Consider the following 20,333-nt stretch of genomic DNA (forward strand, 5'->3'; position numbering starts at 1 on the left):
TGTACATTTCTGTATACATAAAAGATTTCGCCATATTTAAAAGCAAAAACACTGAAAGAGTAAACAACTTGAAGATGATGTAAGGAAAATAAATAGTTTGCCTACGTGCGAAGTTATTTAAATGTTAATAATTCTATCAGTATCTTAAAATTTTGTGTACGTTTCTTATTTTCAACAAAACAGATGTTTTATATTAGTGCTGCCAGCTCTCATAAAGTTGATCCAGATCGTTCCAATGAGATTTGAGCCAAAGCCAGTGACCGATAAACCAATGGAACGGCCCTATTGCAAGCCGATCATTGCTCGTTTTTAAGGATTGTAATCACTACACGATATTTATGGAACTGTGGGTACTCCATGGATTACTCTGATGTAATGCGGAGCTGGAGTATATGGTCCAGTCATAGGACATCGCAATGTTAATTGGACCATATTTTTTTATGAATTGTGTTTAATTTTGGAGTACTTGGTTGGTCCATAGCGAGTACTCCATACATGCAAGCATGTAGTACTCGCGATTTTTGCAGGGCTCCCTCTACTTCTTGCACTTAGTTTGCTTCATATATGGAATATACATACATATATACTAAACTTTTAGACCCATTCAAAAAAAATTACGAAAACATTGCGAAATAAATTTTTGTGTCATTCACACTATCACATTTACTCCAACTTTCATTCCCACTCCCACTTCTTCTACCTCTCCCACCTAAATGACCTTGAATATACAGTTATGTGAAATATAATAAGGACAGTAGCATGCTGCTTCTGAATCTGATGCAGATTCAAAAAGGTGAAAAATTCAAGCGGTGTTAACTGAACTAATTTATTGCGAATGAATTTGAAAACAGGTTTTTGAATAGTTTTATTCAGATTTGGCAACCTGTTATTTTTTATTTTCATTTTTATTGCAACTTTGACATGTGAAAAAACATAAGGACCCTTCTTGTTCGAGATAAAAAATAACAATATGAGACAAAAAAAAACAAATTTGTATTCAGTTTTTTCAAAATTAGTTTCTACTTAGTTCAATACTTTGTTGAAAATCCACGGTTGTTTATGATTGATCGGCATCGCTTTGGCATAGATTCAACTTATTTTTGGCAGACCGAAACCGAAATTGCATTCCTTGAATCCTTAATAAGTTCCCAAAGCTCATCATTGTTACTTGGACACTTTCCTCTTATTGATGTTTTTACGGTATTCCACAAATTTTCGATTGGGTTTAGATCTGGGGATCGTGGTGGCCACTCCATTACATGACATTGTTTATTCTGAACCACTATTTTGTACACTTTGCGGTGTGTTTTGGATCATTGCCCTGCTGATGTACCCATCTTAGTGGCATATTATCTTCAGCGTACGGTAGCATGCATGCTTGAAGAATTGCAACATAATCGGTTGCTTTCATAGTGTCCTGTATGGGGTGGAGTGGTCCCACAGCATTGTATGAAAATGCTCCCCTAACCATAATATTTCCGCCACCATGTTTTACGGTCGTTATGGTATATTTAGGATTGTAAACTGCTTTTGGTGGTCTTCTAACATGATGAATACCTCGGTCTGAGTTAAACAAATTTATCTTTGTTTCGTCTGGCCAAAGAATATTACGCCACTTTTCTTCAGACCAAAACATATGTTCCTCCGCAAACTTTAGTCTTTGTTGCACGTTCTTTTTGGACAACATAGGCACTTTTCTGGGGCTCCTGAACTTCATATTTTCTTTAATAAGCATTTTTCGAATAGTTGACGATTCGGCATCAATATTTAACTCACCTTTAATTTGTTTGGACTAAATAGAAGGATTTTTCTTTATACAGCTCATTATTTTCTTTTTTATAATAGGCGTGATTTTTTGTTTTCTGCCATGCATTTCATCCCGGGGAATCCACTCAACTGCATTTTCTACCATTGTTTTTGAAATATAAAGTAATTCTGCCACTTTTCTGTACGAATTTCACTGTTTCACCATGTTTTTAATATGTTCTCTCGTTTTCGAATCGCAATGCTTGCCCCTTCCCATTTTCTACTAATTACGAAAAATTCCAAATTGTAATAGACATTAATACCAGTGCAAACATTATTTTTACCTTATCCATTAAAAAATACATGTTGAAGTAAAGATTTTTTCGACGAGGCTATGAAATGACACGATGTCTTTATTAAATCGCACAACCGTTCACTGACTTTGTTGAAGACGGAATATTTTTTTTTTTTTTTAATTTTTCAAACGGTATTTTTTTTTTTAAGACTGAGTAAAAATAATACGCAGTTACTTGGATAGAGTTTGCTCGGCTTACTTGGAATCTACTGAAATGAAGTTTTGTTGCAGCTCTGTCCTTATTATTTTTCACATAACTGTATATACCAAATTTGGGATGCTAAGATAAGTCTAATTAATTAATAACATATGTACATATCCATACATATTGGCGTGTCACCGCGAACTTTTCCGGAATTCTATGCCGAATAATATTTATAGTAGATATGCTTAATTATCAATAGTTAGAAGTTGAATTTACGACAAAATTATTTTATATTATTATATTAATTTATATTGCTTGGCGGCGTCGCATCGGCGCCACTTTAAAAATATATTACGTAGCCAGAAAAGTACCGGTTGACTACATGAACCTTTCCTGTTCTTATTTATGAAAATTTTATCCATTTGAAAATCGGATTGGCGTTAGACCGATGTAGAGAAAAAGACCCTTAGCCATGCATGAATAGTTCTTACATAACTTACTGGTAATCACTTACAATGGACGTTGGCGCAATTAACTTGCTGTTTTATAATGTGTTCACATGAAGCCTCTCACTCTTAATTCACCCTCTCATTCCTGAATCGGCATAAAATCTAGTGATATACTACGTCAAAATTTCATAAAACAAATTTAGAAAGAACAAACTCCTTCGATGTTAGTTTATTCTAAGCTCAGCAGAAAACTAAACGTGAGCTGACTATTTCTCTTATTTTTATCTGAAAGTCTAGGACAAACACACAACGCGATTGAATTAAGATGCGCGGTATGAACACTTCGCGAACAAAAGGTGTATTTTTTTCAAGCGATCTTGAAGAAAACGCTTCAACTAGCTAAACAGTTTCATTATGCCAAAACCATACAGATGGTGCAGGTTTATCAGCTAATTGTTACTTTTTTCGCTGCTATGAAATTTCTACTTCCAGCGCAGTATGTTTTTGACACTCAACCATAGTGTACAAGTACAAGTGTGTTGACTTATCTGTCAAGCATTCTGACAGGCACTCGCTGGATTCGGAATGACAGCGAATTCAAAATGGATACCATTACCGAATGCTCCGAATGATTGAAAAATTGAAAAAGTCCATACGATTGGTAGTCAAAAATGTTGTCGTTGAGACCAAAAATGCGACTCTAGACCTGAGATTTCCATCAGGTGAGCGAGGCTGTTTGTAGTTTTGACGTTTATCGCTTAGTGAACACACTTGGTATAGGTACACTATGCACTCAACCAGAGAATTACAAAACCAAAATACATGAAATGCGTGTGTTTGTTTGTATGTATGTCACCCTGCCGCCACGCTGTTATTTTGTTATTTTTGTTTATCTGCACATTCGTATGTTCATTTCATTCGCTCGTTCACAATAGTGCCCTATTTTTGAATATGCAACACTATACAACACTATCGATCAGGTCGACAATTACCTAAGTGGTTTCAACTGAAAGCGCTTAGCCAACTCAACTCGATTACTTTTTGTTGTTGCTTTCCATGCAATTCGGTAAGCTAGCTAGTGTTTTAATTGTACTAGTTAGCAACGAAATACAGCTAAAGTGACAAATTATTTCGAGTCCCAATTACAGGCTTTTATGCACGCACTTTGAAGAGCAGCAGTACTCATGAGCTTAGGATGAACCTTAACCTGGGTCGATTTGTATGGACGAAAGTTCACCGATATCGCGCCAACAATTTTTCGATAGGATTTGGGTTCAAGAAACAAAGTTGCACTACGCATACACAAAAAAAAAAAAAATAATTTTCGAGCCTGCGAAAAAAAATGGCGAAACGGTAAATTTTTCAACAAAAACACTCCCCAAAACCCAAAAAAAATATTTTTTTCTTCAAAAAACTGTTGTAAAAACGTTGGCGATAACGGTTTAAAAAAAATTTCTTTTGGGTTTTGGGGAGTGTTTTGGTCGAAAAATTGACCCTTTCGCCATTTTTTTTCGCAGGCTTGACAATTATTTTTTTGGGTATGCTTAGTGGAACTTTTTTTTCTGAGCCTAAATCCTATCGAAAAAATCGCGCCATCGATTTTCGGTTAATAATAGACCCAGTCTAATGAATCTAAATTAAAATTTTTGCTCAAAATCTGTAATAATAATGTCAGCTCAAACTTTTAAAATGTTTCTTTGCACCTGATTTCCATAGAAATAAAATATTGAAAATATTTGAATTGAGAGTTTCATATTTGATAACAAAAAATGCATTGATACTAAAAATAAAATACAAGTATTTTTTTTTTGTATTTTAAGTTTATTTTTTACAAATAAATTTTTTCACTTGTAAATTTAATTGTCTCAATAGCGGGCAGTAAGCAGTCGAAGTTGAGAAATGAGTAATGATTAAAAAGAAATGGCATGCAGGGTACAGCAAGAAGTAAAAGGTGAATTTACGTATAAATAGTGCACACAAAGTTAAAGCAGACAATAAGTATAGAGTTTTAATGAAGTATTTACCTTAAATAGAAATGACAAGTAAAATGCCTACTAAAAAAATTAAGTAGTAGTTAAACTAGAAAAATAATTAAAAAAATGGGCGACTAGTGGAATAATAGTAATACGATGTTTGCAAAAATAGCAATAGAATAGAGAAGTTGTCAAATGAAATGAGAATTTAAATGTGGAGTAATAGAAAAAGTGCTGAAAATTAGTAGTTGGAAAAAAGTAGTAAAATAGAAGTAGCAGAAAATAATGGTGTAACAAATATTAACTGTAATAAGTAGAAATTTAAATTATTGGAAAAAAGAAATAGTAGTGGAATAGCCAAGAATATTAGAAGAAATAAGGAAAAAAATAATTATTGAATGTGGAGAGATAGAAAAAATTGACGTTAATTAGTACTAGAAAAAAAGTAGTAAAATAGTAGTAGAAGGAAGAGGTGGTGTAAAAAATTTAAGCAAATTTAAGCAGTAATTTGAAAATTTTAATTATTGTAAATATAGAGCTTTGGAAAGAATAGTCACAGAGTTTGTGACGAAAAAAGTAGTAGAATAAAGATGGAAGAAAATCATGTTGTAGCAAATTTAAAAAAAAGTAGTTAAAATCTATAGACTACTAGTATAAATAAGTAATAATGCTTTAAAATTTCAGTAATAAAAAAATGTGATGAAAAATAGAAGTAAAAAATGTGCATAAACGGTGGTGGTAGAAAAAAGTAGTTTAATCAATTTAAGCAGTAAGAATGAAACGTTAAATTATTAAAATAAGATAGTGATAAATGAGGTTTGACGAGGTCAGTCGTTGAAAATGTGATAAAAAAATAGTAGTAAAAAAGGTCTAAAATACTTTTTGTAGAAAATATTGAACAAATTTTAGCAGTAGAAGTAGAATAAAATAGAATTACAATAAGGTAGGCAGAAATATTACAGAAAAGTGTGAAATTCAATGGGAAAACAAGTGTCTAAATTATTGAGGATATTGGTAAAATTTAAAAAATAGTAGCAGAGTATTGGGCAAAAAATAGTAGTGAACAAATATTTAATATAATCAACATTTATTCTAGAAAAAGTTAAAAAAAAATGTCAGAAGTAAACATTTTTAGGGAACAATAGTAGCAGAAAATAATAGTAGAATAAATCAAGAGCGAACAGTACTAATGCATAAACAATAAAAGAAATAGTTAAGAAATAGGAGAAGTAAAAAAGTGTTAGTGAAATAAAGTAGCAGAAAATAGTAGTAGAATATAGCAGTAGAAAATAGTAGTAACTAGTACCAATACAAAAACAATAAAGGAAATAGTTAAGAAATGGGAGAAGTAAAAAAGTGTTAGTGAAATAAAGTAGCAGAAAATAGTAGTCGAATATAGCAGTGGAAAATAGTAGTAACTAGTACTAATACAAAAACAATAAAAGAAATAGTTAAAAAATAGGAGAAGTAAAAAAGTGTTATTGAAATAAATTAGCAGAAAATAGTATTAGAATAAATCAGGAGCGAATAGTACTAATACAAAAACAATAAAAGGAATAGTTAAGAAATAGGAGAAGTAAAAAAGTGTTAGTGAAATAAAGTAGCAGAAAATAGTAGTAGAATATAGCAGTAGAAAATAGTAGTAACGCAGAGTATCGATAAGGCTGGATAATTTAATCAAAGCAAAGAACTGAAATAGTAAATAGTCATAACAAAAAAAAAAAAATAATGGTATAAAATAGAAATAAAAGTTGTACACTAAAATAGTTTGATAAAAATGATTAAAAAGTTGCAGAAATCAGCTTAAAGCAGATAATGTAGTAAGAATAGTAGTAGAAAAAATAGTTGTAGAAATTAGTTGCAGATATGTAAGTAAACAAAAGCGATTACAAGGAGGAGAAAATACTAGTGAAAGTAGTAGTGAGGGTGGTGGTGGAAATAGTATTAAAAGTAACATAACGGGAAAAAGTAGTAGAAAATGGTTGTTTGTGGATTGTGTAATATTTAAATTTATTTTATTATTTTCTCATAGCACAATCAGCTGACTAGTTGCTGCATGCTTAATGTAGGTTTGCTGCTTGTGTGTAAAATAACAGAGTGAGTTGGTAGGTGCATTCGCGACGATGTGTGTGTGTGATGATGCAACAAATGAAAGTATGATGCAATGTTGATAAAAAATTTTAAATTCTTATGCACTTGTGTGTATGACACTTCAAAAAGATGACCTGAAACTTACACTTAACTAACTTACATACATAAATGGTTACGCACCAGCATCTATTTAAGCAACAACAATTGCAATATACATAAATTTATATGCTACAAAAACAAACACAACATATCAATATGAGAACTCAATTTAAAATGTGCAAAAAAAATGTCTACATTTCTCACTTGCTGGTCATCAACTCCTTACTGCCTCAGGCACTTGAAGATTTCTAATTTTTTTTTTTATCGGCTTTAGCTCAAATCGTTTTTCGTATTTGCCCGGCTCTATACATTTACATTACATAAATTAAAAAATAAATATTTGCAATAATAAATAAGTTAAAATAAATTAATAATAAATTAATTTTTGCTTGTTTTTTCTTTTGTGTGAAATCGTTACAGTTCGTTTGACGACGCGAGCATTCACGCGCCAATCCTTTTTGATTTTACGTTTTTTTGCTCTGCGTTCCTTTAAAAATAACGTCTTTGTTTATTTTTTAGATTAACCTAAGTGTTGTTTTGGCTTTTCAGCGCTGACGCCTTTTAAGCATTAACACGCTTAAATTTCATTCCATCAACTTATCGTCTTGCCTGCTTGTAACCAGAATAGGCGATTGTTTGCGCAACTGGTGAACTGTAAGAACCATGTGAATCCCAACCACCGCTATTACCACCAGACGACCAACCACCTGTAGGAGCACCCGATGACCAACCACTTGAGCCAGAGCTAGCAGCACCAGAATTTTTGCCACCGAACAAACCGCCAAGACCGCCAAGCAGACCACCGCCGCCGCCACTGCCGCCCAAACGGCTCAAACCACTTGAAGCACCAGCAGCCAAAGCCAAGAAGAAAGCAATCACAGAGACAACGAGCGCCTTCTTGGCCAAGAAGAGTAATCCGAAGATAGCACCAACAGCCAAAACAGCAATCTTAGCACCAACGCCCAAAAGGATGGGTAAGAGTTTCTTCAACAGCTTCTTCTTCTTAGTACGTGATTCAACAACCAATTCACGTAGATCAGCTTTGATATCATCGGGTATGGCGCGCGCTACCGAACGTGCAGCATTAGCAAAATTAAAGTTTAATGAACGTTCAGCAAAGAAATTCTTCGCATGTGTCATGAAGTATGTTCCCATTTCACTGGTACGTGCTTCAACGGTGGGCGCGGCCTCTACAGCGATGGCATTATCATCGAGTGATTTACCTTGACGTCCTTCATTGGATTTCAGTAGTGAAACGCCGCCAACAATTTCGATTTGTGGATTTTCAAAAAAGGATTTCGCTTTGCGGAAGAGCTGTGTGTTGTAGAGAAAGAGACGAAAAAAAAATTGTGAAGTTAGTACACGAGCTTTGAAAAAAAAGTAAAAATAAAAATTTTCGTTAAAGCAAAACTTAAGCATATACATATGTATGTATGCCAAATATAACAGTTGAAGAGTTGCATGGTTGAACTCTTGTTTTCGGTCGCACATTTGCTTTCTTGTTTAACCCTAGTTCGGCCGACGATATTTATACTCAGTTCAGCAGAGCTCACAGAGTATATTAACTTTGATTGGATAACGGTTGGTTGTACAGGTATAAAGGAATCGAGATAGATATAGACTTCCATATATCAAAATCATCAGTTACGTATCGTTAACATGATAACTTGAGTAAATTTTGAGATATCTTGACGAAATTTGGTATGTAGGTTTCTGGGTACCCACCTCAGATCGCTATTTAAAATGAATTTTCGATATCGAAAATTTCGAAAAACAGAAAAAGTTCGATAATTCATTACCAAATACGGATAAAGCGATGAAACTTCGTAGGTGAGTTGAACTTATGACGCAGAATAGAAAATTAGTAAAATTTTTAACAATGGGCGTGGCATCGCCCGCTTTTAAAAGAGGGTAATTTAAAAGTTTTGCAAGCTGTAGTTTGGCAGTCGTTGAAGATATCGTGATGAAATTTGGCAGGAGCGTTACTCTTATTACTGTATGTATGTTTAATAAAAATTAGAAAAATCGGAGAACAACCACGCCCACTTTAAAAAAAAATTTTTTTAAAGCCGAATTTTAACAAAAAATTTAATATCTTTAGAGTATAGAAGTAAATTATGTCAACATTCAACTCCAGTAATGATATGGTGTAAAAAAATACAAAAATAAAAGAAAATTTCAAAATGGGCGTGGCTCCGCCCTTTTTCATTCAATTTGTCTACAATACTTTTAAAGCCATAAGTCGAACCAAAATTTACCAATCCTTGTGAATTTTGGTAGGAGCTCAGATTCTAGGACGATAACTGTTTTCTGTGAAAAAGGGCAAAATCGGTTGAAGCCACGCCCATTTTTTATACAAATTCGACCGTCTGTCCTTCCGCTCGGCCGTTACCATGATAACTTGAGCAAAAACCGATATATCTTTACTAAACTAAGTTCACGTACTTATCTGAACTCACTTTGTATTGGTTAAAAAATGGCCGAAATCCACGCCCACTTTTTCGATATCGAAAATTACGAAAAATTAAAAAAATGCCATAATTCTATACCTTATATGAAAAAAGGGATGAAACATGGTAATTTGATTGGTTTATTGACGCAAAATATAACTTCAGAAAAAACGTTGTAAAACGGGTGTGACACCTACCATATTAAGAAAAAGAAAATGAAAAAGTTCTGCAGGGCGAAATCAAAAGCCCTTGAAATCTTGGCAGGAATACTGTTCGTGGTATTGCATATATAAATAAATTAGCGGTACCCGACAGATAATGTTCTGGGTCACCCTGGTCCACATTTTGTTCGATATCTCGAAAACGCCTTCACATATACAACTACCAACCCTCCCTTTTAAGACCCTCATTAATACCTTTAAATTGATACCAGACCTGTAAAGAAAAAGTACCAGTACAAGTACAAGTATCAGTACCTCAGTACTTCGAAAAATGGGTATAAGTATAAGCATCGAGGTACTTGTACTTGAATTGCTGAAGTATAAGTAAAGTACTTGTAAGTACTTTCGAAGTGTTTTGATAAGTATTGAACGGTTTTGAAGCGGATCAACCAGCACCCTACGATCACCTAACTTTGACAAAGTGGTTGAAGAAGAGTTTTACAGGTATTTTAATGATACATCAACAGATTTCAATATGCTTCAGAGTTATCCTCTTATGAAGGACCTATCACTCAAAATGAATACACCCTCAGCTTCCTCCGACCCAGTATAGCGTTTATTTTCCTTAGCAGGCATTATTTATAGTCCTAGAAGGCAATCAGTCACGGACTTTTCGTTTGAAAAGCTAGTACTAATGAAGGCAAACGCAAAACTACTTTAATATTGTTAGCTGTTGTACAATTTGTACTTATTTGATAAGTTGTTTTATTTCTTGTTGCTTTATAATATAAATTTTACTCATATTTTGATTTTCCATTTATGAATCAAAGTGACATATTTTATCAGAAAAAGTACTTTGGTGTACTTGCAAGTATTTCGTAAGTGTATCTACTTGTACTCTCGGATTCGAAGTACAAGTACCGTAGTACTGATATTTTGTACTTAGATTTGAAGTACTTGAGTACTTGTACTTATTTGGTACTAGTACAAGTATATACTCAGTACTTTACAGGTCTGATTGATACCTATATCGTACAAACACATTATAGAGTCAACCCTGGTCCCCCTTTATAACGGTATCTCGAAAAGGCGTCCACCTATAGAACTAAGGCCAACTCCCTTGTAAAATACTCATTAGCACCTTTCGTTTGATACCTACATCGTTCAAACAAATTCTAGAGTCACCCCTGGTCCACCTTTATGGCGATATCTCGAAAAGGCGTCCACCTATAGAACCACTCCCTTTTAAAATACTCATTAACATCTTTCATTTGATACCCATATCGCACAAACAAATTCTAGAGTCACCCCTGGTCCACCTTTATGGCGATATATCGAAAAGTCGGCCACCTATAGAACTAAGGCCCACTCCCTTTTAAAATACTCATTAGCACCTTTCATTTGATACCTACATCGTACAAACAAATTCTAGAGTCACCCCTGGTCCACCTTTATGGTGATATCTCGAAAAGGCGTCCACCTATAGAACTAAGGCCCACTCCCTTTTAAAATACTCATTAACATCTTTCATTTGATATCCATATCGTACAAACAAATTCTAGAGTCACCCCTGGTCCACCTTTATGGCGATATATTGAAAAGGCGTCCACCTATAGATCTAAGGCCCACTCCCTTTTTAAGATACTCATTAGCGTCTTTCATTTGATACCCATATCGTACAAAAAAAATTGTAGAGTCAGCCCTGGCGATATCCCGAAATGGCGTCTACCTATAGAACTATGGTCCTCTCCATTTTAAAATACTATTTAATACCTTCCATTTGATACCGGTGACTGTCAGATAAAGAATTCAACCCGTTACAATTGTTTATGAAAATTATAAAACCTAATTTTGTATTTTTTCTGCTTAAAATTCATTAAGTTAGAATGTTACGGAAAATGAGTTAACAAAATTTATTAAAAATACGTTTTTTTGTTTAAATAACTAGAAGACCCGGCAGACGTTGTCCTGCCCTAAATTTGGCCTATCTGCATACATTTTAATAACCTTTTTCCGTCTGACTCTGCCCTCCCCCCTCTTCACTTTTTCCTAATTCTTTTATTCACTCCTCCTCACATCTCCATCTTCGTCTCATTCTATCTCTTTCTCAATCGCCTTCTCCTTCTCTCTTTTCTCTTCTCACAATTTCTCCTCATTCTTCTGCATCCCTTATTGCCTGTCCCAGAGGGTGGTATGTATTTTATTCCAGTCCCAATCCCAGTCCCACCGAGTCTCAGTCCCAGTCCTAGTCCTAATCCCAGTCCCAGTCCATCTCTGGATAATATATTACTCTGTACTAAAGCACTCATCAAGAGCTTTCTTTTGATATCCATATTGTATAAACACTGTCTAGGCATTCACTGGCCCACGTTTTGGCCTATATCTCGATACCCTAGTCTCACAGGGGTATGAAAATTACCCTCTACACAACTAAAGACTCTCCTGAATTTAAAAAAATGTCATAGTACCTCTAAATCGCGGGCCCCTCAGAAAACTCCCCCCCCCCCTCCCACCCTCTCGGCGGGCCTGGTGATGTGCTATACTTGATATAATTCGCTATAATATTTTTTATTGATAAGCAGTTTGTTTAATTAAACACCAAGTAATTACACGGAAGTATATCCGCACCACCTGAAAATATGAGTGCCACTGCGTATACGTAACATTTTATTATTACGTATAAACAAATAAAAAAATTTTAAATAAAATAATATTGCGACTATAAACTGAGATACAACCTATCCTATCTCTCAAGTTAGATCAAACTACAAACGGGGTGCAAAATAAATTCAAAATCGGTTCAATAGTTTAGGAGTCCATCGCGGCCAAAAATGTTGTGACCCGTGTTTTTTTATATATTAAGATTAAATAGCCACCCGGTGACTCGTCGGCAAAATACGTTGTAAAACAATTGTAAATGACTAAAATTATAAAACCTTGTTTTTGTATTTTTTCGACTTAGAATTCATACAGTTAAGAGGTTATGGAAAATGAGTTAAAAAATTTATTAAAAATGTGTTTTTTTGAGGGGAGAATATGAAAAAGTTACCCCGGTGACTCGTCGGCCGAACTAGGGTTAAAAGTAATGAAATTATAGTCATTGTGTACGCGTATCTAGATCAAAATAGAGACATACTCAAAATATCGCAATATTCAGAAAATGCGTCAATGCATTTTTTTTTTTTTACAAAGTAATTTCTTGCTGATTAGTTAATTTATTAATCAATCAAGTATAAAGCTTTGTCCGTGCTTACGGTTGATCGAAAAAGACACAGGATGAGGCTAAGCTACGAACTTAAAGAGATTTTTGCTCTGAGTTACAGCAGCTTGCTCTCTTTGAAAGCTAAGCTGTTTTTAACTTATTTCGTGTTCATTAGACTGACCTAAAAAATGTTTTCATGAACGTCTTCAGAGAAATCAAATTATGAAAAATTGAATTTTTGATTAATGTCAAGAATAACATAAATAATTACAAAATGTACTCCCCTGAATTAAAGAGTTTACCTGTTATATTTTAAAAACTACAAAATATTGCCTTAACTGTATGTACAACGATATTGGTGTTCTCCATATTTTTGTGAAGAGCTTAATTTTTAGGAATAATTAAACTTAGATACCAAACTAAGCTTTTATTTAAACCGAATAATTGTAAAACCGCCACCCTGTATTGAAGGTGCGCTATGAGAAATATATCACTTACAAAAATTTTATTTCTCGAATTTGTTCGAGAAGAAATTTCTGCGACTATCGGCTTCTCATGAGATTCTCGAATCTCGAAATACCAGTTAGACTCGCTAGCTTCTCGACACTGACTTTAATAACTGCATTGGCAGTATTATGTAAAACATATTATATAATACCACCCATGCAGCGACAAAATTGAATGTTGATAAGCTCGCGAGCTTTACGAGTATTTCGGTATTCAAGAAAGTCGAGTTCTCTATTCCGTAAGATCAAATAGAGAGTGCACAAGGAAAAAGCCAAATTCGCATTTTCACATGGCTTTGAAAACATTTTTTTGCGAAATTTTATATTTCATACATCGTGAAATTCACACCAAGAGATTTACAATTTAATAGCCCGAAGCATTGAACTTTCCTCTTTGTTATTTGCCTTCGGGTTGTGATTTCGATCAAGTAGGCACATGGAAAATTCCGGTGGGACATCAGTGTTGAATGGCATATTTATTGGAGCAAGTGTACAGATGCACATCAAAAAAAACCGTTTTAACAGTCTCAAACATAGCCGGAATGTGGAAATCCTTACTACCTTCAACTCAAATGAAAAATAAACTTCTGAAGCAGGTTAGGCTTCAAATAATAAACTTAAATTTTCGTATATCGTTTAAAACACTTTATAGTGAGGCAGGTAAATCGACTTGTTTTGCAAGATTTGGGTTCGAGTTTAAGGCCTTAACAAAAAATTATGGGATTGCTATCGTAAATAACTTTATTTTTGTCCTAATTGAAACATTCGAAAAGTAAAGAAGAGAGATATTTCCAGACAAACACCTTTAGAGCGCTTATAAATCCGATTCGAGAGTTGTTAGACTCGCCAGTGATTGTTGTGACAATCTCAGCAGTGGTTGTTTTGACTCCTATTTCTATTGCACTCACAAACCATTTTATTACACGGTTTTTATAGGTCACTTTTGACATAGCCAGTTTTAGAATATATATCCATCAGTCTCCCTCCATCTTGGATATGTTAATAGCTGCCGTTATTGTTTGAAGACTTGCTTATTTCGCGACATTGTACTTTCAGAATTTATTCTCATTGTTAAGTGGTTTCATTCTATTCCTATCAAGCATTTGTTTTCAACTTGGGTGAGAATTGAGAAACATTTGCTACAGCACTCTTAAGTTATCTATAAAAGAGAAGACTATATGCTCCTGATGAGTATTCTGAACACGACCTTCTGATCTAGAAGCAGCAATCGCATAGGTCCTACAAAGCTTCTGTCATTTGGTTTTTGATAGGATTTTTCAGTTTAATCATTGAGCAAACTTCTGGTAACACTATGAACTCATTCAATGTATATGAGACCCTCATGGACCGGTCAGTTCAACCAAACCTAATGATGAAGACTGCGTAAAGTATATTTGCAAAAGATCTAGGCTGCCGTGTTAACTACATATTTGAATTTAGATGCAATGGCAACATGCCATTCAAAACCATTCTAACAGAAAGACGGTTATAATGTTTTTGGCGGTCCTAAGAACTTTAGAGGCAAATTATGTGTAACGTAACTACAATCAACGAGTTACTCTGGGATTTATGAGGTTGCTAAACGAAATTCCCAAGTTCTGAAAACTAACTGTCAACCCCACCTACGCGAGGAGGATTATCTTACAAATATGAACGTATTAAACAAATATATGACAGACGAGGCTCTGGCGACCCCAAGTTCCTCATGTAACTGGGGCGCACAAAAGGCGGTAACTAATGCCATTCAGCTCAAACCCTCGATGCATTTACTAGCTTCATTGTAAGAATTTTTGTTTTCTCCAGGGACATAATATCTTTAGGTTTTATTGCATAAACCTTATTCGTCAACGTTTATTTTAACGTTTCTTGATAATTATAATAATAATTTTTTTTTCGTTGGCAATAAAAGTTGAAATTTGAATATATTTTAGTTTAGTTTAGATATCATTTTTTCGTTGCTTTATAGTTTTTAGTCTATGTCAGTACCTCAGCAACAACATACACCTAGCAATAGCTCGTTCTTATTGAAAAGCTTTTTTAACTTGTTTGCCCCAATGCAGTAGAGTCTTTCACCGGAGTTTATCAAAATGGCCTATCTAGCGGAGCTATGAAAAGAAAATGTTTGAGATGAATATTATTAACCAGGAGTTAGCCATTCCTCAAAGAATGTTCAGATTGCCTGATTTTGATTGCCTGATTTTGAGTCTGTATGGTATTGGAAAAACAAAAAACATAGGTCCTAAGCAGAGCTGATTGCTAAGGCCTAGATGTTAATATTAATAATGCGGTCTTTGTTGGGCATATAAAAATGTCATTAGATTAATGGCTAAATTAATGAGAACAATTTTTCGAGCATCAAACAGCGATGTAAACGGCCTCCAGTTGCGAGAGCCCTGCCTCGAACTTGGAAAGCTGTTTGGTGCTACATCCGAAATACCCAGTTTACGGAGGTTATAAGCCGCCTTCTCCTTCTCACGTTCTTTGGCTACTTGGCTGTCTCCTGATAAAAGGGCCCAGAATCAAATCTATGACTCAACTATCAATGAACAACATGTTCAATGTCAAGCATATTTCCAGAAAGCGTATTTAATATAATTTAGGAGGTTAAAACATCCACTGGGACCAACATCTTGGGAAAATATGTATTGATCGGAAGAAAGTTTCCGGAAGAAAAAAATCATGTGGTGATCATTAAAAGGTGGAAAGTGTTTATAGCTCAATTGCGTCAAGCCGACGCCGAAAAAAAATATTGAAGTTTGATGGTAAGAAGCGGTGAAAAAAAACGCTGTATACATTCCGCGTTGAGATCGAATGCAACGAAAGGAGTGCGTGATCGCCGTCGTAAGTAGAAGAGGGAATTAAGGCGTCGTTGAACAAAAAATTAAGAGCTTGAGCTAATAGCTAATAGAACGGCGCGCAATTTACCAACGAATTCGACGAAAAAGGGAAGCTTTCAACCCTTGTTGTGTTTCCCTAGAAAACGGTGATCTGATGAGACCTTTTGTGTACGGCTTCACGATTTTAAACCCGCCTTCGATAGCACGAAAATTTGTTGCTTATATGTGGTTTAGTCTTAATTTAATTTCCCCCAAAAACTTATGTAACTATGCAAAATTATGTCATTTAAACGCAAAGAGTAAGACTAAGCTATTCTGAAGACATACGAAGCTCAAAACGAACTGGACCATAATGCAATAAAAAGCAGTGTGGCTAGAACACGAGCAAAACAATTGTACAAAAATTTCGTTTTGAATTATGAGTGCTGCCTAATGAATGATAAAACTTCTGTTCTTCCTGGCTAGCAATTTTATGCCGACGACACTAGAAGAAATGTGCCTGAAAAATTTAGGACACAAAAAAAAACGAAGCTCTTTCCCCCAAAGAATTTCTTGTTTGGCAGGCAATATGCAGTTGCGGCATGAAAAGCAAAATTTTTGTAACTATAAACAAAATAAACAATGAAAAATATATTAGAAGTGTTTGCAAAGAAGAAGTATATCTACATTTTTGTGGCCTAATTTTGACAATCGTGCCACTAATGATAAACAACTGTTAATGGGTATTAGTAAAATTAGAAGCTAGCCCGCTCAATTTCCCAGAACTTCAACCAATAAAGAGAGAGGCTCAGGTGAAAAAAGTGCTTAAGTCGACAAAAGAGACGTTCACGGATATCACAAGTAGGGAGCTCCAAAATGATACCGTGAAAGCTTTGATGATGGACATTCCAGACAAGGTCAAAAAGTCTATGCTTAAGTTCCAGTTTTTTGTTAAGAACATAAATAAGCCATCATTTGAATTTAACTTTCTTTTGTATGAAACACAGTTTTTGAAATTCGTAAAAGTTTCTTAGATGTTTGAATTTTTCTATGCACTAATTTCTAATAGCACACTCCTTTTACATATATTTTTACATTACGCAGTTGGCATTTGTATCACTCATGTATGTATGTATGTGTCCTCATTAATAAATGGGAACTTTGCTTCTCAGTAAAATTTGTCTTTAGATAAACACACTAGTTTTGCACATATGCTTTAATAAGGGAAAATATTGTTTTTTGCATATGTTTTTTTAGTTGTTCATAGTTTTTTGTATGCTATTTTCACTTAGTGATGTAATGATATTTAATTTAATTATTTGTTCACAAACATTGTTTTTTTTTTTTTTTTTTGTTCATAGTTATTTCTTTTCTTTTTTTGTTCTAGTTTCACAAATTATAAAAATTTGCATATCAAACATTTTCAAACACTTCGTACCGTTAATTGTAGACACGATATAGAATCGGCTTCTAAGCACTTATTAAATCCACTATTCGCTGCAATGACATTATTATCCTTAATTGGATCGGCGAATGCACTTGTTGATAGTAGCAGGATGCAAGTAGCGGTGAGATATAAATTCATGTTGTTATTGTTTTTGTTGTTGTTGGTTATTGTCAAACAGGACAGTGGAAATGTATATTTCGAAACTATTAATTTTTTTCCGCTTCCACTTCACGCCACCGTTAGCACTGTATGTTTATTCGAATGGAACAACTTGCGGTTTGATAATCTTTCTTCAATGTCCGCCTGTTTTTAAACAATTCCAAACAATCCACGAAAATCTTAAAATTATGCAAAAAAACAAAAAATACCAACACATAAATGGAACGACAGCGCCTGAGATGAGTACGGGTTGTTAAATAAGTTGAGCACGATTTAAGCATTTGGCAATCGGTATCAGTGTTACAACAAAAGCTACTTACAGGGCATACATACACAAATATAGGTATACAAACAAAACATTAATTTCACATGCTGAGCAAAGCGTCACCAGCGCGAAAGCGAGAAAAGTATCTTAAAGTAAAACACAAAAAAAAAACCATTTAAAAAAAGTTATGAATACAACAACATTTAACACATACATATTCATATTGTATAATAACAGCGGCAGACAGAGTATTGTCAATGTGTGACTTTAATGCCCCCTCCGCCGCCAAAGAAAGCCCCCAGTAGAAGATACTCTCCCGGCATGGCTTTATGAAGGCACAAAAAATATGACAGCTAACACACAAATCATTTGAGGCCATAACGTACAGCTATTGTCGCTGTTGTTGAGTAAAAAACTGTTTAAAAATGAGCGTAAGAACTGCTCTTGAAATAACAGTGAAAGCGCACAGTTACTCTGACTGCATAATTGCTTACCGCGTTAAGCGATCGTTTTAACGGCTTCCGCATGCGTGTGTTTAAGCCGTCGTTAATGCATATGCGTGTATCGCTAGCTGTGAATTTGTGTATGCCTGCAATGGAAGAAAATTACGAGAGTGGGAGAGTTAGGTGCGTTAGCGCCCTTGCCATTTACCTTACGGTATATAATAAACATGTTTCATCGTCACCTACCGGTTAAATCATTCAGTGTCTCACCTTCCTCTACCTACAGCTGCTCTTCTATACTCAACATAGCTCTACATTCTCTTCCGTTGCCACTTTGCTGATTTTTGTCTGTTTTGTTGCCGCAACTATTTCGTTTCTGAATATGTAGCTGGTTGCCCCTTTGTTCGATTTAAAGAAAATTTGGTATTTTTCTTAATGTACATATGGTTCGCTGGTCAGCTTTCGCCTGTTTTGGTTTTTGTTCATCTTTGCTCACGCTATGTGGGGATCCAGAATGTAATCGTAAAAGCATAGTCCTTCTTATCTTTGAGTTATCAGTTTGTTATGGGCGTGTTATCGATGAGTTATAGGAGCAGTTATCGATTTGTCATCGAAGTGTAATAAATTTGCTATCGATAGCAAAGATTATAAATAAGTTACCGATTTTTAGCGACGAGTAGCTGGTTTGATAGGGCAAGCGCTATCGCCTTACTGGGATATGTAATTATTTATCGAAAATCTAATGATACGATATCAGAAATTAAACGTAAATTTATTGATTCGTTATCGAAAAGTTGTTGATTTGTTACCAAAATATTACCGATGTGCTTATCTAATTTATCAAAAAGATATCGATATGTTACCACAAATTTATCGAGAACTTATCGATTTTCTACAGCAAATTATGAATTTGATATCGCAAAAGTTTCAACTTCTATTGGTGATTCGCTTTCCTTGACTTGACAGGCCGGCCGGCCGACACGAATTTTATTTATTTATTTATTTATTTATTTGACATAGTGGTTGTATCTGTAAGACAAAGTCCTTTTAAATACATCAGCAAGTTTTAAAAACAAAATAAATAATTTAAAATTGAAGTTGTTATAACAACTTTAATATTTCACCTAGAATACACGTTTGATAAGAACAAGAAAGTGCTTAAGTTTATTAAGAAAGAAAGAATAGAATATAGATGAAATTATGTTGTAACCACATTCATCACACTGAATTGAAGTAACTATGAATTAGCTTCCTCTAGTTGCTCCTACCCATATCAGCCTTGAGAGAGTCAGGAATAGAGTTCGAGAGTTTTACAGCATTAACAAAAAGCAGCCTCGATGTGGACAAATATAAATATCGTGGTATTATTAGCTTGCGGTGTCTAGAAGATTTGGAAAATTTTAGTTTTTCATAAAGATAATTTGGTGTTTTGAATTCAATAAGTTTGAACATAAATATACAGTTTCGTGCAGCAATATAAAAAAAAATACTGCATCCTAGAACTTTGCACCTCCATGTGGAGATGTGGTCATACTTTTTAAGGCCATAGACATAACGCGTTATATTATTAAATGCAACATCAATTTTATGGATCGAAGCAGAATCTAATTGACTGTCGACAAGCTCAGAATATGTTATGTGCGGCACAATCAATTGTATAGCTAACTTTTTCTGGTCTCCAAAGGTGTAAAAGAAGCAGAAGCTCTTAAACGACGCAAAATAGAATAAAAATTGCTTAGAATTTTATTAACGTGGTCAATACACGTCAACTTGGAGTTTATCTCAAAAACCAAATTTCGAAACTTTTCAGTAAACGAGAGGGCACTATTTCCAACAAAGAGCTTTGGAATATCTTCAACATGTACTACGCTACTACTTCTGGGCAACACATATGACTTTTCAGCATTTAAGCATAGACAGTTTTCACAAGCCCATTTCCAGATTGCAGACAAGTCACTATTTATTTTATAACATAAATCTTCGACAAGGCCAACACGACTAGATAGGTATAACTGGATGTCATCAG

At 34.4% G+C, this 20,333-nt stretch overlaps 1 protein-coding gene across 1 annotated transcript; it reads right to left on the bottom strand.

Moving 5' to 3' along the window:
- Positions 1-4,495: 4,495 nt before the first annotated feature.
- Osi6 (DUF1676 domain-containing protein Osi6) lies at positions 4,496-17,737 on the bottom strand. Its single transcript, XM_067763045.1, has 2 exons — positions 17,432-17,737; positions 4,496-8,172 (listed from the first exon to the last, which is right to left on the bottom strand). Exons 1-2 carry the CDS (start codon positions 17,576-17,578, stop codon positions 7,456-7,458), a joined length of 864 nt encoding a protein of 287 aa, XP_067619146.1. The 5' UTR covers positions 17,579-17,737; the 3' UTR covers positions 4,496-7,455.
- Between the last annotated feature and the right edge of the window lie 2,596 nt (positions 17,738-20,333).

This window comes from Eurosta solidaginis, chromosome 1 (genome assembly GCF_040869045.1).
Source record: "Eurosta solidaginis isolate ZX-2024a chromosome 1, ASM4086904v1, whole genome shotgun sequence".
Taxonomy (NCBI): Eukaryota; Metazoa; Arthropoda; class Insecta; order Diptera; family Tephritidae; genus Eurosta; species Eurosta solidaginis.

Bases quoted from the DNA above. Each gene is read 5' to 3' on its own strand.
- Osi6 (XM_067763045.1), bottom strand. From the start codon at position 17,578: ATGAATTTATATCTCACCGCTACTTGCATCCTGCTACTATCAACAAGT. The intron at 8,173-17,431 runs GTACGAAGTGTT...TACAACACACAG, and splicing joins TATCGTGTCTACAATTAACG to CTCTTCCGCAAAGCGAAATC.